At 39.6% G+C, this 21,592-nt stretch overlaps 1 protein-coding gene across 6 annotated transcripts in view; it reads left to right on the top strand.

Annotated features, from left to right (window-relative positions):
- The window catches only part of DNM3 (dynamin 3), a 180,095-nt gene that overhangs the window by 137,624 nt on the left and 20,879 nt on the right, over positions 1–21,592 (top strand). For all 6 annotated transcript variants that reach the window (XM_034063553.1, XM_031047273.2, XM_034063551.1 and 3 more), the window contains 2 exons: positions 16,321–16,485; positions 20,955–21,181. In XM_034063553.1, coding sequence (XP_033919444.1) covers positions 16,321–16,485; positions 20,955–21,181 — 392 coding nt within the window. The remainder of the gene's footprint in view (positions 1–16,320; positions 16,486–20,954; positions 21,182–21,592) is intronic.

Here is a 21,592-nt window from a genome sequence, read left to right as displayed (position 1 = left end):
CATTCCCCTTCTGATAAACACCCCAAAAGTTTTCACTAGGTGGATATGGAAATGTAACTGGAGTAGCAGATTCTCAAATGTGTCATTTGATCTTTCAGTAATTCTGAAACAACCTTCCATTAGATGAGACTAGTCACTGACACAGTGATTGTTTCAGGTGTGATACTTAGTACCAAGGGTCCAGTTCAACTTGCTCCTATTGATTTAATTGTTAATTTTAGGGTTTCAGACAAAGTTTTTCCTTCCCTTCTCCATTATGTGGAAGCTATAACCAGCAGCCTACATGATAATCAGAGCATCAAGATTAGTTTGCTGTTTACCTGCCTTTTCAGCTGCCTGCTTTTCTCACACAAGGGATCCCGCTTGCCAAGTTGGATGAAGGCTTCTGGAAGGGTGACAAAGGTGACAAGTGAGACCAGCTCACAATACCAACATTAAGAGTTTTCATTTGCTCCTCCTGACTCTGATCATGCTTTATGGACAGTCTCCTCCTACATGAAGATCTGTAGAGGGTGAAGATTCAGAGGACTGATACAGAAATAGGAAAATCATGCTTGAAAGAGCAGGAATTGTTTCCTTACACCACTTTTCTAGTGTCACCAGGCTCCCTAAATAGCTCTGCACAGACCTGTGAGCATGGAATACTCCTGCAGCTCCTACTGAAGAAAATGGTCAAACAACAGTCACGGTACCCAATGGCTTGTTAAGAAAAGCTTTTTCCAAAGCCCACATTCCTCTTTTCCCAGGCCTAGTAAGCAGCAGAAGCAGTTTTGGGTTGATCAGTGTGTACATGGGAGATTTTTGAGACCACTAACCAAATATCTGTGCTCTTTCCTCCCAGATATATATTCCCAGCTTAACAGGAGAGCTGATGCAGAGCCACTTTCAGCTCAGAGGCAGGGGACTATGGCTTGAAACATGGACAAGAACCTTGTGGGGGAGGGAGGAAGGAAGAGAGCCATATAGTTCATGTAAGATGCAGAGCTATTTCAATTTAACTGTCTAGGGTTCTCAACAACTGCAGTGCTCTACCCTGTGCAGGCTGAAAAGCCGTTTCAGTGCTGCTGTGATAAAATCCGCTTGTTATAGCAATGCAGTTTCACTTGACTCTTAGAGAAATAGTGCAGCAACCCTGGAAACAAGGGAAATGTGAAGTGTTATCTTTCACTAGAAGACCCACAGCCTTCTCTGTCAGTGATCTGGAGATCACATCAGTGCCATACAAAATGGTGTTCCCTCTATTGGACATGCATTGCTCATAACAGAGACTACAAACACATTTGGTCTTTTCATGGCCATGTATTACCAGTGTCTTAGAAGTATTTACTGCTTAGTTAGCCACGTTTGGGGTTTATTTTCTTTTGTTATTGCTAGCTCATGAGCTCCCAGACCAATGTAGTAGCTGTCGTTAGTCTGTCAGCATATAATTATTATTTCATCCTGTTTCTGTTTTTCCAATCCTTGAAGTTATCCGTGTCTTCCAGGACACTGTTCAATCCCTCACTGTGTTGACAGTACCTCACAATGTTGTATTATGGGCAGAAGCAAATTTAACTAGCAAGTTCATGCTATTTTATTTCAGTAAGATTGATCCATTGGCCACTTTGATGGTGAGATCCTTCAAGGCTGCTAGTTCTTCCTCCCATATTATCATTTGTTTACCTGTTAGGCAGGTATTTACTGGACTATTCTTTCATTAGTACTTTTCTTTATAAGCTTAATTGCCAGTCTCCTAAGGGTGACACTTTGCTGAACCAAAGATTTGTCAAGTTTTCCTTAGTCAGAAAATCAGTTAACTGACTGAGTCTGGCATGCTCTGCCATCCTTCATTCTTTTATTTTTTAAAGTGTTTCTTTAGAAGCATGTTCAAAAGCCTTGCATAGAGTCATGGTTCAACTAACAAACCTGTACTTCCATCACTGTGGGCCCTGCGCTTCCCATTCCACAGACCCAAGTACCATGTTGATACCTTTATACTGTAATTCTGCAGCCATTCCATGAGCAGTAGCAGGAGCTGTTGAGTTACTGGGAGCTTATGACTGCCTGTAGGTGTATATCAGTGATACTTTTAGGATATTCTGCATAATGTGGTTTTTTTGAGGGTAGCGGTTTATTCTCTTACTGCTTCCCTTCACATCTCCTGTCCTGTTTAGGAAAGAATGATAATCATACAGTGAGTTTTATTTCACCTGAGACAGTTGCAAGAACTTTTGTCTGTGAAAGCTTGGTAGCCAAAACACTTTGCTCTAACAAACCTGATGGAAATCATCTTGTCAAATAGCAGGCTTCAGGGTGGATGACTCAGGTTTTCTCCTGCTTTGGTCTGGATGACAAGAAACTGCCCAGGACAGCCATGGAGCTGAAAGCAGTAATTCACACTTCTGCAACACAGCATTTTCTCAGTTGATGTTATCAGTAATTTGCACCCTGAAATACACCATGCAACTCCAGACCATGGTCTTTCCTCTGTGCTACCTTTGCTGCTTGCCTAGCCACTAGCTGGGTTTCCTTTTTATGTCTTTTCATTTTTATACTGGTTCAGTTCCCATTCCTCTTCCAACACTTCCAAGTACACAATCGCATTCCCTCAGGCTAATTTTTCTGTTAGTGTGTGTTTCACATAACCCTTCGCTTTCTCCAGCTGTGGTCATTCAAGGTTCATGTGAACCATGGTTCACATCACTGTAGATTTTCTTGCCAGTAACGGTTGCCTCTGCACACATGCATGGTATCTGTGTGTAGCTGTAAAGAAGCAGATGCATTTGTAGGCATCTGAATTTAAATAGTGCTCATTTACACTGAGGTAAGTTGCTGTCTAATTTTAGAGAGAATTGGGCACACCTAAGAATTGTTTAATGTGGAACATGTAATTATCAACTGAAAAATCTGCACCCTCTCAGATTCCTTGTCAACACTTCATGTCTCAAAATGTGTAGTATCCAGAAAACTGTGGTGCTAACCTCTCTTAGTCCCTGCCGAACATGTGAAAAATCAGTACTTTTTCATTTTTGCAAGGGATCTTTGTTTGCTGTGATTAATGGGCCACTAACAGTGTCTAATATGAGTTCAGCGTAATGTACAAAGTGTCTTTGATGCCAGACATTCTACAGTGCTGTGCAGAAACTAAAGCTAGTAGTTGTAAGCCAAAGAAGACTGGAATGTTTTCAATTTACTTTTAAACAAATGACTTTATTGTGCCATTCTCACGTGGGAGTAAATTCCACAGCCTTAGTGCCACATTAGACAAAACTTTTTTACCTGCTGATTTCTGTTTATACTTAGAGGAAAGGAATTAACCTTAGTTAGGAACTGGAGGGAATAGGACAGGACTATTAAACTCAGTGGAAATTTTGCCAGAGGCTTTGCTGGGAACAGAGTGGGATGCAGCAGTACAGGATATACCTGAGGGATGATTTGTGGTGCAGAGTAGACTTTGGTAATTTTGTGTGCCTGAAAATCAAACTTGTGAAGGGCAGCTATACAAAAAGCTTTAAAACTGGTTTTGTCACTTCTGAAACATAAGGAAGTGGTTATTGTCTGAATAAATGCTGATGAATATTGGAGTTAAGATTCCAAGTGACTGCAACTGGCCCAAAATGAGGCCCAGCTCCCGAAAGCAGCAATTCTTAAGTAAGTAATGGGTGTCTGTAGGAATGATATCTCTTAACCTCGAGGAGTGAAAGTGTCTCTGAACTCACCACATTGCTATTGTAAAGATTTTCAGACCAAGACTGGGAAGTTTTGGAAGAATGAGTCTTTAATGCTCATAGGATGGTCTAATACCAGGGATTTGTAAAAATATATAAAATACTTGCAAACTGTCTACATAGGGAACATGGATCCATTCAGCATTGCTCCAAGTGGGACACCCTCTAATGCAAGTAAATGCATCATAGTCTGCTGATAGGTATAATACAGAACCCATTCTACTAACTCCTTTTGATTGAAATATGAGTGTGCATGAATTAGAGCAGAATCAAGAACACTGGATTATTTTTTTAACTGCTCAGTAGACATTTTCTGTATTGAACCTTTTTTTTTTCCCAAGGCTTCTGCTTTGTGCATGTTATGTGGTTTTATTGCTCCATAAATCCATAATCAAGAAAAGGTCTGAGTTTTGTTTTGACTAATGTTTTTACTTTTACTTTAGCCATCTACCATTCATTAGTATTTTATGTTACACATCACTGCATGGAAATCCAAATGGGAAAAACATCAAGTTTTTGCTCAGGTAAATGCAATTTCAGAAATTGGACAAATAAATCCACTCACTTGAAAATAGCTTTAGAGCCTTCTGTCTTCCTCTGATATTTCTAACTACTTTATGGTCTTCTCCAAAACAATAGCTTATCTCTGTGCAGTGGCTTCCCAAAAACCTTTCCTCAGTTACAAAATGAACAATGTAAATGGTGCAAATAATTTTGCAGTGCTGTCAGAGCCCTACAGCCTTTAATGCCACTCATTTGGCCTCTAGAGCAAAATACACCTAAAACTTCTGTAGACTGTCAATAACAAAATGGGGGAAAGGGTTTGAGAGCTGTTAACACTTTGACTTTAAGGCAGCAAAAGTCTGTGTAGTTGGTTTCTCCTCAGTTGCTTTTCTCCTTTTTCAAAACAAATAGTGTATATTGATCATTATTGAAAGGAAACCAGTATGTGTATAGAAGGCTACAGCTTTTACATAGCCAAATGTTGCCATGAGTCAAAACTGAGATCAGGACCATCATTTAGCAGCACTGGGAGCTTGCAGGGGGAAAGGCAGTGCCAGTTTCTTCCCAGGTGATGCCTGTACATGGCTTGTTTCCATGAGCAAAACAATGATTTTGTTACAAATCTGGGTTATCTGAGAGGTCTGAGATGTCTTTCAGGAGTTGTTGCTAAGCCTTTCTTCCTGCAGTGGAGAAGAAACAGTGTAGGAGAGGGCAGGATCGCTTTCGTTTAACCAGGCCAAATCTTACTGGGCAGGAGCTCTCGATCCTGTTCCTCCAGCAGGTGCCCAGCTGCCCCTTCAAAGGGGAAACACAACTGCAGCAATGGAGTATCACCATGGCCTGAGGCTGTATTAACTGCTTGGCTGGGTAGAGTAAGAAGCAAATACGTGATTTTGCCTACTACTCCTCAAATGTTCTGTAACCTATCTGCTTCCTGCCCATCTGGAAAGGCGGGCCCCTTATTTGCAAAATGTATTGGGAAAAGAAGGGAGGAGGGAATACACCCAATGGAAGCATCTCATCCCATTTGTCTCCTAAATGCCTGTCTACAGTAGGGATATAATCTGTGTTTAAAGGTTCTCCCTGGGGGGCCCCGGTTTGGCAGGCAGACTGGTAGGGAACACATGCTCTGAAGTCAGAAAGTGTTTCAAATGAAATTATATTTGAATCTCACCATACAGGTGTTAATAATCCATGAGTCTTAATATGGCTGTAAGGCTATAAATTCAGGGATTTTGACCTCAGAGTCTTTGAGTGTGTTTAAAAATAGCTCACCCATCCTTATTTTATCACTTCATATACTCTGACACAATTTTGGACCTTGCCTTCATCCCATCTAGCAGGGGAACACTACAATTAAGAATCAGTTTTGAAAGGCTGTTCTCTCTTAGCTTATGGCAGAGTAAGGTTTTATGTATTCTGCAGGAGATTATAAACAATTCATAAGCTAAAATTAGCAGTAAAAAGGGAGCCCCAGTTCTTTCCTGCACTGTGGTTTGTACCACAAAGACTTAGTGTTTTTAAATCATGACAGAGCTCTCTAAAAACCTTGAAAGCATATTATGTATGTGTCACTTTGGCTCAGTTAGGAATAGTCTCACCTCTAAGCCAGAAGGCCATGGGTTCAAGTTCCTTGCCTGCCCTTGGATTTAGCTGTCTCACAGTAATTTTATTACAGAAAACATTTTAAAATAGAACCACAGAGGAAGAAGAGTGAAACTTTTATATCTGTAACTCCACTGTGAGACATTCAGTCATTAGGATGATACATTAAACCACAGCTCTTACTACCCAGCTTTGCTCAGCAGGCATAAACCCTCTAAAAAGCAAGAGGCTAGCCCTAATGGTGTGGCAGTTTTTGTTGTTCTTGACAAAAACAGTTATAATCCTTGGGAGTGTGTATGAGCTAATATCCCTTGTCTGAAAGAAGTTTGAGTTTTCATTGCACTACCACAGGGATGGGGTTCCTTGATTGTACATTGCTGTGCAAAATGAGAAATGTCAAATTAGCTTTGACCTTACCTTTTGCTGCTCACCAGTAACAGAAGGTGGGGGTGGAGGTGAGAAATCAAACATTTGAACTGAAAATGACACAGGTAATTTTCAATTCAAAGTAATTTTGCAAAATTATCCAACTGAAGTGCAAGATTAGGTTTGCTTGTGGCAACAATAAAGCCAGGTGATCTTAACTGCAAAGGAAAACTGTATTGTGCTTGCTTGGACCTCAGGGTAGAGTGCTAATCACTGATGTCCTGTAACTTCCCCATAGACACAAGTTCAGGGTGACTTCAGGTGTAAACTTTATAGTTTCGTTTGGTTTGTGCTAACAAGTGTGTGGTCTTATAATATGAAGTGTTTATGCTTGTTGCTTATAGTCATGTGTATTAATTTACCAGAATCTCACTGTTGCTTAAATATAATTTGCTTTTATTTTAGGGAGAAAAAGAAGTATCTTTCATTTTCTGCAGATTTTGCAGGATGCTTAGAAGGGGTTTGGCATATTTGTACAAAATGAAAGTCATGTCATAAAGCAGTATCTAATTTCATTTGGTCCGGATTATGTGCAGCATAGTTGCTCACAACTTATTTATTCCCCTGAAAAAAATTTACCCAATAATTTTCAATTTCTATGCTCCTGTATGGATGTTTTTCTTTTGTTTAGCAATATTTGTTACACTGCAGTAAAGCTCTCAGTGTTTTCAAATTCCTCTTCTGATCAGTTTTGAGGTTTTTCTATTCTAATAGGAATGTTGCAGCTTAAAATTTTGCTTGCAAAGTTAATGGGGTTCTTAAATGGGGAGTATGGATGGTGCTGATCATTGACATTCTACTGGGGTAAGAGTTCCCGCCAGAATTTGTAGACCACTGTCACTCTGCCTGATGGAGGGCTTCTGGAAAACCTATTAATGTGTATGAGGGCTTTGAATCTTAGGAGCTGAATTATCAAATGAAATATTTTGATGAGACCTCTGGCCAAGATATGTTTGGTATATGACTAACATCTGGGAAAGGCAGATTTATTTACATGAGATGCTGGTGGTTCTTGTATGTCCACTTGCTAAATAAGATTAAATTCATTCCTGTTATTAGTTTTTTTTTCAGATAAGAACTTGATGTGGGTGCTACAGAGACTATGAGAATGGGGACGAGCAATGAGGGGATAATTCATCTTCGACTGACAGGAGTGTTGTCCCATCTGGTATGAGGGTGGGATGAGCCTGTGTAAGGCTTGAGTTGGTAATGGTCTGTCAAAAATGGGGGTGAAGAGTGGGCTAGCCAGCTAGCCTGTGAGGGGAGGTGTCCACAAGACAGATTTCTGCAGTAAAATGTGGTCCATGCTGCAATACAAAGATTGAGAATTTTTCCTGTAGAGCCTGGTTTAGCAGTGTTGACTGAATGCAAAGCAAAGGGGAAAGGAAATGGTGCCGCTCCAGAGTACAGTGATCCAACTGTGTGAAATCAGTGTGGGTGCTATTAAAATGCCATCTTCCTCTCCTTTCCCCCTTCCTTCCTCTTTCCCTCCCCCTCTGCTGTCAGCCTGGCCGAGGAAAAGTCAAATAACGTACGACTGTGTTCCTTGGCATCACAACTGCAATTTCCCTTTAGGGGCTTCAAACTTGAGAATGGGAGGTTTTAAATCTTGCTGATTCGTGCTATTCCAGCAAGCATGTGTGTGAGGAGAAAGAACAATGCCAGTTCAAAACAGAAATCACAAGTGAGAAATCATTGCTGCTAAATCAGGTGTTGCAGAGGCCAGTGGAAAAATCAGATGCTAAGAAAAGTAGGAAATTACTTTGTTTAGAGCTGGGAAGGTTAATGAGAATGAATTAGGAAGTGCTCTCTGAAGTGTATTCGGCCCCTAAGGATTTCAGCAAAGTTAGAGGGATTTATTTACTGATTATCCAGACTATACAACTGGCAATAAGATTAAGTGAGGAATTTTGGAACATGCTGACATTTCTTATTTGCATCATTTACTATGGAGATCATTTGTCGGTACTGCACTGAGTTTATGGTGAAACAAGGCTTAGTCTGGCCCAGCAGAGACAGATCTGGTACTTCTCATGGCTCAAGGGATGTGGGGGTGAAAACAGTTTAATGTCCTCTTTTGCATCTCAGAGAGGAAACATCAAGTTTGTCTAGGTGCTTATCAGAGGAAATTTCAGAGTATTTTCCTAGACATCATAAATTATGGAAGAGTGCAGTTATAGGTGACACATTTCATTAGATCAACTAAAAATAAAAGACAGGGCTGTAATTTGCAGAAACTCTGCCCTGGACACTGTGCAGAGCTCCCCCACTGTAAGGCCTCCTTCAAGTCTGCCCCTCCTGGCATGCACACAGCTATGCATGCTACCCTTCTCATGTATTCAAATTTCTTCAAACGAGGCTGGTAAATACGGCAGAGTTACCATCTTGGAAGAAATGAAGGGGGACCATGGAATAGGAGTTCAGTACAGGATCTAGGAAAGATAGAACTGTGAGGTTTATTCTTTATTCTGGGTGCTTACCTCTAAAATTATCACACTTGGTGAAAAAAAGCATGCAACTTCTCTATTATATACATAGACACATGAAGTGGTAAGCTGTGCTTTAAACATGATCTTGGGCAATGTGTTTTCCAGGATTTGCCTTTGCCACCCATACACTGAACACTCACTTCCCCAATTTTTATCTCATAAAATAAGGCAATTAATTGTCCTTAAAGGAATCCTTCAGCTGAGTCTTGTGGACTGCTGCTGGAATAAGGAATATTTTGTCAGTGATCTTGTCTTGCATGGTTACTGCTGAGTAGAAGTCCTCAGTTCTGGAGCATTTCTTCTGAGAATGGTTTTGGTAAAGAGGTAAAGAACAGAGATGAAAGGCAAGGGGTTATTTCAGTCCTTGTGATGAGTCTTATTAGTTCTCTGATCAGCATCATAGATGACTAATTCTCCTGCTTTCTACTTTCATTGTCTTTGGTAGAAGCTCCAAGATTTCCACTTGTTTTCCTTCCTGGAGGTGCCGCATACTACAGCCATAGCTTTAATCCTTTCATCCTCAAATGTCCAGTTGATGCCTCCACCTACTGACTACCCCCTTTCGCAATAGATTATTCTGTTCCCCACACAATTCATGTCCACTGCTGGATCAGGCTGTTGCCTCTGGGTATGTATTTAATGCATTTGGTAGCAAATGAACAATAAATTTCAGCCTGGACATCTTCTGGGATAATCATCACACTTTTATTCTTCATCATCATCACTTGAATTCCAGCTGACTCACCACTATTTGAGAATTCCTAAAATCCATTGACCTCCTTCTACACTGAAATAATGGCAAATATCACGCCAATAGTATCTCACATCCTTTTTTTTTCTACTATGCTCTTATAAATATGGGACACTTGATGTGTTGTTATGACAAGGAAATTCTTTGACTGAGAAGTTTGCAAATTCCAAAGTAGTATTTGTTTTATAAACAAAGGTGCTGTTTTCCTTATGCCAGCCTCTTTCTGCTTATGCTTGTCCAGCAGTCTGTTCTGAAAGGCATGAAGCAGCTGTTGGCTCCAAATCAAAACTTGCAGTGCAGGGAGAGTTATGTAAAAGTCCTTTGTGTGAGAAATGTACATGGCAGCAAATGGTGAAATTGGAGTACAAATTCATTGAGGGAAGATGACTATTCATGGTTTGTTGGTTTTTTTTTTGTTTGTTTGATTTTTTTTACTTGATTTTTGCATAGAATAAAAGGAAAAGTAGAAGATACTGTTTTTTTTTGGTTGGTTGGTTTGGTGGGGGGGTTGTTAGGTTTTTGTATTTTCAGAAACACCTTTTCTTGTTCCTATGTTGTGGGCTCACAATTTCCATGCTGCTTTCACCCAGTATTGCCACTGGCTGCAGAGGGGCTGGAGGGGCTGCAAGAGGTTGTCTAGTTCTTTCCCCTGCCTCAAGGCAGGGTATCTATGCCTAGGCCATTTCTGAGGGATGTTGGTATGATCTGCAGAGGAGATTCTGCAACTCTCCTAGGCCTTCTATTTTTGTGCTTCCCTGTTCTTACATATAACACTTTCCAAGTATTTGTTTGATACCTTTTCCTACCCGCAAAGACACTCATCTCTCCCCTTCCACAGGTGGTTTCTTTTGAACTTATCAGTCCCAACTGACCTTATCTGATCTTATTCCTGTCAAGTAATATCTTACAGAGCCCTGAACATCTTTGGTTTCCTGTGAACACTCTCAAAATGTGTCACAAATTTCTGGAAGTGTGATAACCAGAACTGGATGCACAGTTCTTGTACTGATTTCATAATAGCAAGACACTGTTGACTAATACTCTGCTTATATTGCACTGCAGACACAGTTCCTTTTCTGCTGAGCTGCTCTTAAGTGGTCATTCTCATGCTGTATATTTATAACTAATCTGTTCCTGCCCAAGTCAAATATTTTCTCTTCATAATTAATTTTATCTAGATTGTTAAACTGTTTCTCCAAGCCTGTCATTTAATGGATTCACATGCCCTTCTAGTTTCTTCTCATCTGAAAATATAATAAGCACAGGCTTATTATATTTTCAGCACCATCCTGAGCCTTAAGGTACATCTAAAATACAACCCATATGAAAGTCCCCTTGATAGAGTTTTCCAGTTTGACAGTGAGCCATTGACAGCTTTTCTATGGAAAGGAGCATCCAAGGAGTAACTGCAGGGAGAGCACACTTCCAGTAATGAAAATGTAATTTGAGATTGTGTCAAAAAGCTTTACTGAAGTCTGAAACATGTGACATCTAATGTTAAGATCTGAATCCTGCTCTAACAGGAGACTGGATTGATTTGACATGATTAGTTGTCAACCTGTTAAGAACTGTAAGACAAAAGTAACTCCAAATGTGTCGAAGTTTTCACATCATTCCTTTCAGTTTCTTAGTTCCAAATCAGCTTCTTGATTGAAGAAGACAGGGAGAGAGCCTAACATAGATTCTGGATGTTTGGGATTGTTAAAGCTATGTAAATATCTGTGGAGCAGTATGTGGATTCAGTAGAAGATTTTAGCTAATGGTCTGTACTATACAATGTCTGTAACCACAAAGAAGAATCTGAATAGATGATGGCTTAAGCTAATCCAGCGAGTTAAATACTTTTGAATCAAATTTAGTTAGGCTGTATCTTTCTTCTACACGGGTATAAAGTGAGACAGATCATGTGTATAAGGGAAGGCCAGATCATAACCTCTGCTTGGAGCAGTTCAAGGCTGCTAATGAAAGCATAGTAGCTGAAAGGGGCAGCCTGTTGGTAGCTCAGTAAAGGCAATAGCAGTACAAAGTCTGGAGATGCTGAAAGCATGGAAGAGAGTGGTAAAGTCACCCTCTGTGAGGGAAAAGGACAGCTTCCAAGCTACCCAGGAAATGTTCTTTTTCTGCTGCTTGCTTTGTTGTAAATACACAAAAGTAATGTATTGTCATTTACTTGTGGTTCCTTTCAGTAAGAAAACCTCAGTGTATGAAGCCATCATGTGGTTTCAGCAGTCCTCTGGCAAAAGGCACGCTATGTACAGCTGAGAGTGTCTTAGCTAAATTATACATACAGCATCAAACTGCAATGAAGAGAGAATATCAATAATCAGTTTTAAAGATTTAGGAAAAATTGGGGCAGGGGGTGGGACTACTGCAGTGCGCTGTGTTGGTACATTAAAGAAAAACCTTACTTGGACAACAATAGATAAAACATCATATATTCAGCAGCTGTGACAAATATCAGTATATTCTGGATAGAATACTTCTCAGGTGTTGGTTGTTGTTATGAACTTGTGTCTGTAAATTAAAGATATGAAAGCAGCTTGTTTCTTACTGCAGCCATGAACATGTTTCTTAGCATACACAGCAGTTCTTTACCACTGCTTTGACTTTTACCCTTTTTTCAGTCACCTTCCAGTCTGCTTCCTTTCAGTTGTTTTTAATAGGATGCCTTTTTGATTACAGAAAATTGGTTGATATACTTCTCTAATGAAAATGCTAGGCAAATGCTCCTTCTTGGAACTGACATCAGGAATGTTATACAAGACATTCTTAAATATGCTGGCAGCTGCCCTGAATGTAATGAAATCATGGAAATTAGAAGTATTGCACTCTCTGTGTGGCCAGCTCAGGACTGTTTTCAGTATGCTACCCAGTTTTGCTGTGAATTCCAAAAGGAACCACTTTTACTGGATTGTTTGGGGGTCTTTCTTCAAAATGCATGTTCCCACTATCAGGAAAATTATCCTGAAGCACAATTCCTTTTTTTGGTTGTTGGTTTTGTTGTTGGTGCTTTTTGGTAGGACTTTTTTTTTTTGGTGGGTTTTGTTTTGTTCTGTTTTTTTGATCGCACACAATTCCTTTTGCCTGCACCCCTTTGTACCACACTGAATCATTCCTCTTGCAGTAGAGACTTTATGGTTTTCGGAAGACTGATAACTTTTCTGATAAAAATGCATGTGTAGGGTAAAACCCTACTCCCACCGCAGCCAGCAGCAAAATTCCCACAATCTTAAGTGGTTTAGATTTCACATGCAGTTTGCAGTCTTCTCTTGTATGACACTTTATTTAATCCTTAATACTTTCTTAGTACAGAATGTATCTAAACTTGGGAAAGGTAGAAGAGTAGTAATGACACATACCTCGTGTTTTACTGGCATTTTTCCATGCAAGGATCACAGCTTATGAACAACTTACCAAAAGTCATTCAACAAACTTTCAAAACAACTTATGAAAGACAGAGTGCAAGGAATGGATATTATTCTCATTCACCTGAAGTGCAGAGAAAGTAGAACCTTATCTCTGTGGCAGTGGGTATGGGCATATTAATGGAAGCACTGTCCTGGTTTCCATGTTACCTTCCCTTTTTCCATGTTTTTCTCACCTATTGCTTCTCTATCTTTGGTGTATTTTCATCAGATATTATGAGTTTGAATTTACCAAGACAAATCTAATTTTCTTTACCTGTTCTTTAACACTTCAGCTTCTTCCATACTTTCTTTTTTGGAGACTTGAAAAAGTTCCTAAAGTAATGGCAATTGTATTCATTAGAAGTAATATTATTCCATCCCTGTCAACAGTTAATAGCAGTTTTAAGCAAGAAAACAAAAACTTAGCCCAGATTCATATGCTGTCACTTAACAATTGCGATTGGAACTAGCAAGTTCTGGCTTGAGGATGGGAAGCACTGAAAGGGGATGGACAGTAGCTGCCTTGGCTGTTGGGAAAGGAGAAACAGAAGCTTGTTTCCACCTTCTTCATTCCTTTTTTCTGTTCAGCACGAACATTCTATTCAACAGCAATCAGAGAAATGTGAGGGTTTTCTTATGTATTCTGGTTTGGGTTTATTCATTGCCACAGATTTGCAAGAGCCCTTCTAAAATGCAGAGTGGCAGGGACTTGAGCTGAGAGGTGGCTTGTGCTGAAGCTAGAGTCACAGTGATGCTCAGTGTGAAACCCAGTTGTTCTGAAAGAATGGCATGGAGATGAAATAGGGTGTCTTCATCACTATTGTCTTGTTATGATGCCGAGCCTTACCAGGCAACCTTACTCTCAGATGCTGCTGTTGGCACAGTGCAGAGACAGCTTATAGAAGAAAGCCTGATAACACCTACACTTGTAAGGTGTACTGGAGAGCACAGAAATCTGTTAGAAGCAGATTTCCATGTGCATGATGCAATGCAAACAAGATGGTTTCTGGCATGAAAAGCCTTCAGTTGAGACATCAAATCATTAAGAATACTATGGCCAGAAGCTTTCATAATAAATTACGGTAAACTCATGAAAGATTGATCTTTTTTGATTTCAGAGAAAACAAATCAACAGTATGAAGTCAGCTCTATTACAGTTTCAAACAAGAGACTATTACCCTTTGCCTTAAAGATCAGACAAATTACTATTTTTACTTTACGTTCTCTTGATGAGGATAATGATAAACATCTGTCACTTTGCTGCTTAGCCAGCTAAGAATCCTATTGCAATCTGTAATTTAAACAGTGAAGAAAAAAAAGTACATGGACAAACCGTACTTTATATAGACAAAGAAGAAAAGAAAGGGAAGTCAAATGCAGAGGAACTGGGAAGGGGCATTTTCAGTCTGCAGTACTTGGCTAAAATCTGTAGATATATGACAGATGTGTGATTTTCCATTTATTTGGTATTTCACAGGGAAAATTACAGTTAGTTTCTTTTCAGACATGGAGGCTAAGGAAAATAGTCAATCTGCATGCTGTGACTTTTTGGCATATGCAATTTATTAATGAAATGAGTAAGGTTTATAAGGTAGTGTGTCTACTGATGTTACAGAATTGAAAACACTATTTTTCCATCCAGAGTTCTTTGAGTGTCCTCTACAGTTCCAAGATTTTTAGGTAGCACTGCTAATTATTTTTAAAGATATGATAGTTTTCCAGGAATTTTTCTGTAATAAAAAACAATCTGAACTTTTGAAACTTTGCTAAATATATTTAGGTTTGTTTCTAAATGGTACATTGGATCTTATTTCTTAACAAATTACAGCTATCACCATTTCATTTAGACTGGACTGACCAACGCATAGTTTACAAGGAGTAAATGCAAAGTGGTGTACCTGCCAATGCTGCATGGGCAGAAATACACCCTGTGTTAGGAGATAAAACTAGGAATCTCTTTTTGGCCCTGCCAGAATGCATTTCATGCAAGGAGGAGCCTCTTTGGTGATATATTTGTATATCTAGCTCTCATGGTCTTTCACTAATGGGTTAGCTACTAATTTTAACTGCTCTGGAAATTTACAAGGAGCAATGGGTGTAAACTGGAGCATAGGAGGTTCCACGTTAACATCAGGAAGAACTTCTTTACTGTAAGAGTGACAGAGCACTGGAACAGGTTGTCCAGGAAGGTTGTGGAGTCTCCTACGTTGGAGATATTCAAGGCCCGCCTGGACAAGTTCCTGTGTGGTGTACTCTAGGTTATCCTGCTCTTGCAGGGGGTTTGGACTAGATGATCTTTCGAGGTCCCTTCCAACCCTTGGGATTCTGTGATTCTGTGAATCTGTAAAGCACTAGTGATGTGCAAACTTTAGCTAAACATTATAGCGTAAATGGAGTTGTGCTGACAGGGATCTCACTGGTATAGAACTAGTTCTTGTTACTGGTTAATTAACTTTTTCAAGTATTTTATGTTTCTTCATGTTATGCTTCTACATACCAGGAGAACAGGTTTATGTTTTATTGTTAATGCTAATATGGCTTTGGTGGTTATTTTCAGGAAGAAGTATTAAATGTCAATGTTTTGGGAAAGAACATTGTTCTTTGTACTTTCCAGGTTGAAATTCCATTATTTTGGCATATTTGAGCCTCAGAGAGCAGTTTGAATTTTTACCAAAAAGCTATTATTTTTTTAGGTTTCCTCATATTTATACAGGCCAGACCAAAGCAAGGTACACACCTTTTAGATTTCAGTTAGTTCCTGGTATTTTCTTTAATTAGATCAACTGTTTACATACAAAGAAGTATTTTTTCTGTCTTACGAAAAAGAGATCTCTAATATATAATCCAGCCAATGTTATGCTGAGCCTTCAGCACTGGAACCAGTGATGCTTTTGTAGTTTATCCTTCATAAATCCGTTGTTTATATAGGTGCTATTTACATCTAACAAATTTGAGGCTGAACTGTGGAATTTGTCACAACTGAGTCAGCCTTAAGTAACAAGGATGGGTTTTACCCATAGGAGGATAAAGTTTGAAATCCAGACTTGCAGTGCTGCTTTCCTTGCATGAGTCAAGCTGTCTGAATCTGAATGGTAAAAGATTTTACAATAAATAATATAGTAAGTGATGTGAGACATTTCTTGGGGTTTTATTTTCATTCTCTGTCTGAAGACTTTCATATAAAATTACAAAATTGTGTGGAAATATATAATGTAATTTGTGAAAAAGTCTTATATTTTGTATTGCATTAAACTTTAAGGTCCAAATTTCATGATGCTAAACATTAAACGGGCCAGTACTTCATATTTTAACCTCCAGGCATTCTTTGTGTGATTTACGTTGCTGGATTACTACAGTTTAAGTCCGTTTCCCCCCCAATATATTTCGAGTTTACTGCAGTCTGAAAGACTTGATTTTTTTCTTCTATGTAGACTGAAAACGATGAGAATGGCCAAGCAGACAATTTTTCAATGGACCCCCAGCTGGAGAGACAGGTGGAGACAATTAGAAATCTTGTGGACTCATACATGTCGATTATCAACAAATGTATCCGCGACTTGATACCGAAAACAATCATGCACCTTATGATCAATAACGTAAGTAGCAGCCAGGGTTCTAAATTATTTTATCATGTCTGTCAAATTCCTTACTCTCAAACAAACCTCTTGAATACAGCAGCAACAACAACATGTACTTAAAACAGAACACACTCCCATAGATGTCACACTCTTAGACAAAATACTTCAATATTCCATAGTAGTAGGAAGTTCTGTAGCCTTCTCAGAGGCTGGCACACTGCTTTGAGTGCTTACTCCAAAATGCTAATGATGCAGTTAATTCACATCTTAATCAGAATATATGTTATTATTTAAAGGTAGACCAATTATCTTTGGGTTTGGTGGTTTTGGGTTGGGTTTTTTTCTCTCTTGCTTTTGGTATAACAGGAAAAGGGAGTTGGGAGCTCCATCTAGGCAGACCTTGAAATCATGAGAGCAGAGTCATGCTTCCTTGATTTTCAGTTTACAGCCCTTTGTCATGGTTTCTAAAAACAGTTCTTATTTTATTTGGGTTTCTTTGTATTTTCAGGTTACTATTTTCAAGGGATAAATTTAGAAGCTTTGGACACTGCTGCTTAGATAAGCAGATGTGGTTGGTTGATTTACTCTGTGTGTGTCTCTTAGATCTGAAGATTATTTGGTTAAAGAAATGGTTTTGAGATCATTGGTTTTTCACTGCATGAGGATATCAGCCCTTGCTTTCTAGCAGAGTTCTGCCAGATTCTGGCAGAGTCAGAGTTTCTGCCCTTACTGAAAACTAAACTTAGTATTGGTGCCAGTGCTGCCATATAAATTTCTAATGGCGAGAACAGCTCCTGTTAGTTATGGGTAGCACCTTTTCTGTGAGGTCATCAAACCAATCAGTCTTTACAATTAGAATATACTATATGGCAAATCTGGCTAAAAAGTAGCATTTCCTTTTGACTCAGAGCCATCTCTAGCCTTCATCTGATGGATTTCATTAGCCTTGTGGAATTTGTGTTGTACTTAAAGTATTAGGTGCTTGGACTGGAAATTTCAATGGTATTTCCTGGTACCTATACTAAAAGCAGAATTTTTGCATGAGGACAAGAGATATTCTATAAACTTCTTTAGGTTTAGGGGAGTCAGGCTCTAAATAATGCTCTACTTGTGGGTGATTTTTTACAAAAGAGCATGGGAACAACAGAAGTGCCCTTTTTTTCCTGAAATCAGCCATGCTCTAGACTTTATAGGGTGATCATGTTCTCTCTGCTCTTTCCAGATCACAGCTAGCAACTTGCTGCTTTGACTTAGCATAACTCCAGTGCCTTTTTGAAAGGGCTGGCTTTTAGCTCATATTTCATAAACTGCAGTTTGGCAAGTAGTTACTTCTGAGAGTTTACACTACATTTTCTGCCACTCACCTCCTCATATGGAATAGTTTAAGGATCTCTGAAGAGTGTGCTCTGCTCAGAAGCAGAATATTGCTAGTTACATCGGTAAAGTCTTCCATGTTGGCTGACCGTGGCACACAAAACCAACCAACTTAAAACATCATCCACCTTTCAGTTGACCTCATAGTCCATAGCTGTGTTTGGGCTTGCAAGTGAGCTAAGACCTGCACCTCAATCCTAGAATTTAAATTTGTGGCAAAGAATCAAAACATTTTAAAAGTCTGTGAAGAGTGACTGTACTTCTTTCTGTGCAGCATAGGCGGTAAAATATCATATTTTACAACAGCTACATATCAAATCTTTTAAAAATCAGCACGATTAAAAAGAGAAAGAAATGCTTGAATTAAGTCTGCTGAGCCATGCCAAAAGGCTGTACAAAGACCTGGAAAGCAATGGAGCTGTGACAGGAGGTGGGTCCTGTTAAGTTGTGTGTGTGCTCCTTGGAGTCTTCATAAGTCCAACCCATTCACCAGGAGCTAAGTAAAAACACCCTTCCTCTCTCCCCCTTTCTCCCCCTTAATGAGCATATTCTGAACTTTCTGCTGCCCCATCATGTTGCCTCCAAAACTCTGGAAAGAAACTGATCCCAAGGAGTTTGTTTCCATGACAATTGTAACCTCCCAGGTCCTGCTAGAACTTCCTTTCCACTTTGTGGGCCTGTAAATGAGCACTTATAATTCCAGGGAAGTATCAGATTCAAACTCAGTGTACAGAAAATAATTAGATGCTGTCCCTAAGCATATTTTGAGGCCTAAGCCTAAATTGTTGTATTTCAAATGCATCTATTATTCTTCCCTTAGGGTGGATGTTGATTACCTTAAACGAAAATACGTTTACCACACAGAACTGCATTGAGTTACCATTAGCAATTCAAACATGCACAAACAAAACACACATTTTAGAATTTGTATTTCATGGTGTCTAGGTATTGCAGATTATTCATGAGGGGTGGTCTTACAGCAGACAATGTATTATACTCCGTAAGCAGTGCTGATATCAATCTCAGCTGAGTAGAAAAACTCCCAAGTACTTGCTACTTGCCAAACTTACGGTTAAGGAATGGGTTGTGTTTGCATTTGAGGCAGTGATATATGTTGTAGACTGCCCACTGAAGAATGAAGCTGTAAGCCCACTTTCCCTCACTTCAGTGTGATAGGGCTGGCCTTGTGGCATTAGTGTCTCAGATGCTTGCTATGGTTTGGCTTTGACTGCAAGTCTGATGTCTGCGAAGGCAAATGTTTTAAACCATTCCTGTGAGTGTGTTTTCTAGAAAGCAGCAAAGGTGTGAGTAAGTGTCACTTTCCCTTCCTTTTCCAAGCTGGAGACAACAGAGAAAGTAGCTATTAAGGAAGATCTTCCTCTGTCTAGCACAGTGCCTTTGCTTGCAGAAGGCAAGAGGTTGATCCAAGAACCATCCTTAACACAGCAGTCTTCCCCTTCCACAAGTGTTCCTGCTAGTGGCAGACAGGAATCTCTTATGATAATTGTCACAGGCTGATTTTTTTCAAACAGATATTTGTGGTTTAACAATGCTTTTACAATTAGCTCTGGCCTTAATCTAATTTTAGGACTTCTTTTTTTGAAGTGATGCCATTAAAATGCTCGTTTCATCAAGTAGAATGTGATGCTGTTTAACTATGATATCTGTTTTTAATGTGGAGTTTTTGGCAATCACAAGGAAAGTAGTGTACTCTGGCGCTTGATCAGTACCATCTACTGGAAAACAGCATGAGACTCATGGAAAATTTTTGCAGGCTTTGCTAAGAATTTGTGCATCTCCTGTCATACATGAATGGGAAATGACAGCCAAGCCCAAGCAATATGGTTTTAGTTCCCTGTAAATTCTGTCCTGGCCCTCTTTTCATGCTAGGTGAGCAGAAAGGGTCCCATGCCCACGCAGTCTGACTGCTCTTATTGCCCTTGTCTGAACACAAACATTGCCTTAGTCTAACTGTCAGGATTTAAATCTGTGTTGCTGAACTAGCACAAACATGGGCAAACAGAGCTCAGGTTTATATAATCAGGATCTTGGGAATGTATTATTGTTAGTATCTCCAGCTCAAAGAAGATTTATAGAGCAAAAAGCCAGATGAGAAGTAGATCAGAACAGCAATGAAAGTCTCAAATGCAAGGATTTAGTAGGTCAGCAGTTGGTATATTTACCACAGTCTTACTCAATCAGAGTACCTCTAGTTTTTTATCTCTCTTAATGTGGCCCAGGTTTCCATAACCAGGAGAGCATAGCAGAAAATCAATATAGTAAATTAGATTACTTGGAGACTTCTCCCTTCAGTTTGAATGCATGTGGATGGGATATTTATAATCTGACGAAGTTGTTGTCGATGAAAGACACCCTCTACAGTAGGGTAAACTGTTGCTAAGAAACTATTTGACAGGGATGTTATAAAGCCTGAAAATTTCCATTCCCAGGGGAATTTAGTATCTGATGGTATTGCTGGTCATAGATGGCTGCTATTTACCTCTCAGCCATTTAAAATTGGAGCAAAATGCCAGCTGACCCCTAGGCACCGTTGGGAAGCCTGTTTGAAATGAACTGTAAACATAAGTGTCACCATAGAGAGGTAGACCAGTGTTAACTCCCACCATGTCCAGTGTCTCAAAGATAGTTACAAAAAAAACAGGCTGCAGTGCCTTGTGAAGTGACTGCACAAAGCCATCATATCCTCACATGTGAGTCATTGTCTCAGAATACAGCCTCCTAATTGCATTAAGCCCATCTGTGTGCAGGCAGCCGCTACAAGGTCCAGTGCATCCTTTCCCAGCTGCTCTGCCAGGTGCACATGCCCGCCTTTCCCTGGGCCACAGCTAGACCTCAGGCTGCTGCACCTTGAGCTCAATCTGAGTTCAGTGTATTTTAGCCCCTGATCTCACCTAACAAAAACTGCATGACCGGTAGAATTGTTGTAAGGCAGTAGAACTGATTAAATGGAGGTATGTCTCCTGGTTTCATGGATCTCACACTTTATTTGTTCAGTATTGTATTTTTAATAGGGCTTGGCTTTTTTTATCGTTTTTTGTTGTTGTTTTGTTTATTTGTTTGGTGGCTTTTTTTTTTTTTGTCTGACAAAATAGGTAAAAGAATTTATCAATGCAGAGCTCCTGGCTCACTTGTACTCTTCTGAGGACCAAAACACTCTAATGGAGGAGTCGGCTGAACAGGCACAGAGGCGAGATGAAATGCTCCGCATGTACCAAGCACTAAAGGAAGCCTTAGCAATCATTGGTGATATTAGCACTAGCACTGTCTCAACCCCTGCACCCCCTCCTGTAGATGACTCTTGGCTTCAGCAGGCCCGCAGGTAAGGATCCTTAAATCTATACTGCAATAAAATTTAGGATCAGCAGATATTGCCAGCATTGGTAGTTCCCCTCCTGCCTGTCTTTTTGGACAGATACACCTGCAGTCTTTAATTACATTTGTGATTAATAAATAAATAATTTTCCCACATATACATATCTATGGATATGTATGTGAAAACAGAATATTTGCCTTGTAGAAGACTATCCTGTGGATTTATAGTTTGTCTGATGCTTCAGATAGCAACCGCTTGTCACCTCAATTATGCATCCACAGAGCCTATTCTTGCAAGCTTTCATTCCATGTCCTAGAAAATCCACTTAACATGACTGGAACTCTAATATTAAAATCCATTACATCTGCTTGCCCAGAGAAGTTGTGAATGCTCCATCCCTGGCAGTGTTCAAGGCCA

This window comes from Melopsittacus undulatus, chromosome 6 (genome assembly GCF_012275295.1).
Source record: "Melopsittacus undulatus isolate bMelUnd1 chromosome 6, bMelUnd1.mat.Z, whole genome shotgun sequence".
Taxonomy (NCBI): domain Eukaryota; kingdom Metazoa; phylum Chordata; class Aves; order Psittaciformes; family Psittaculidae; genus Melopsittacus; species Melopsittacus undulatus.
The sequence above is the reverse complement of the archived record's forward strand: the minus strand, read 5'-3'. Positions and strand labels throughout refer to the sequence as shown.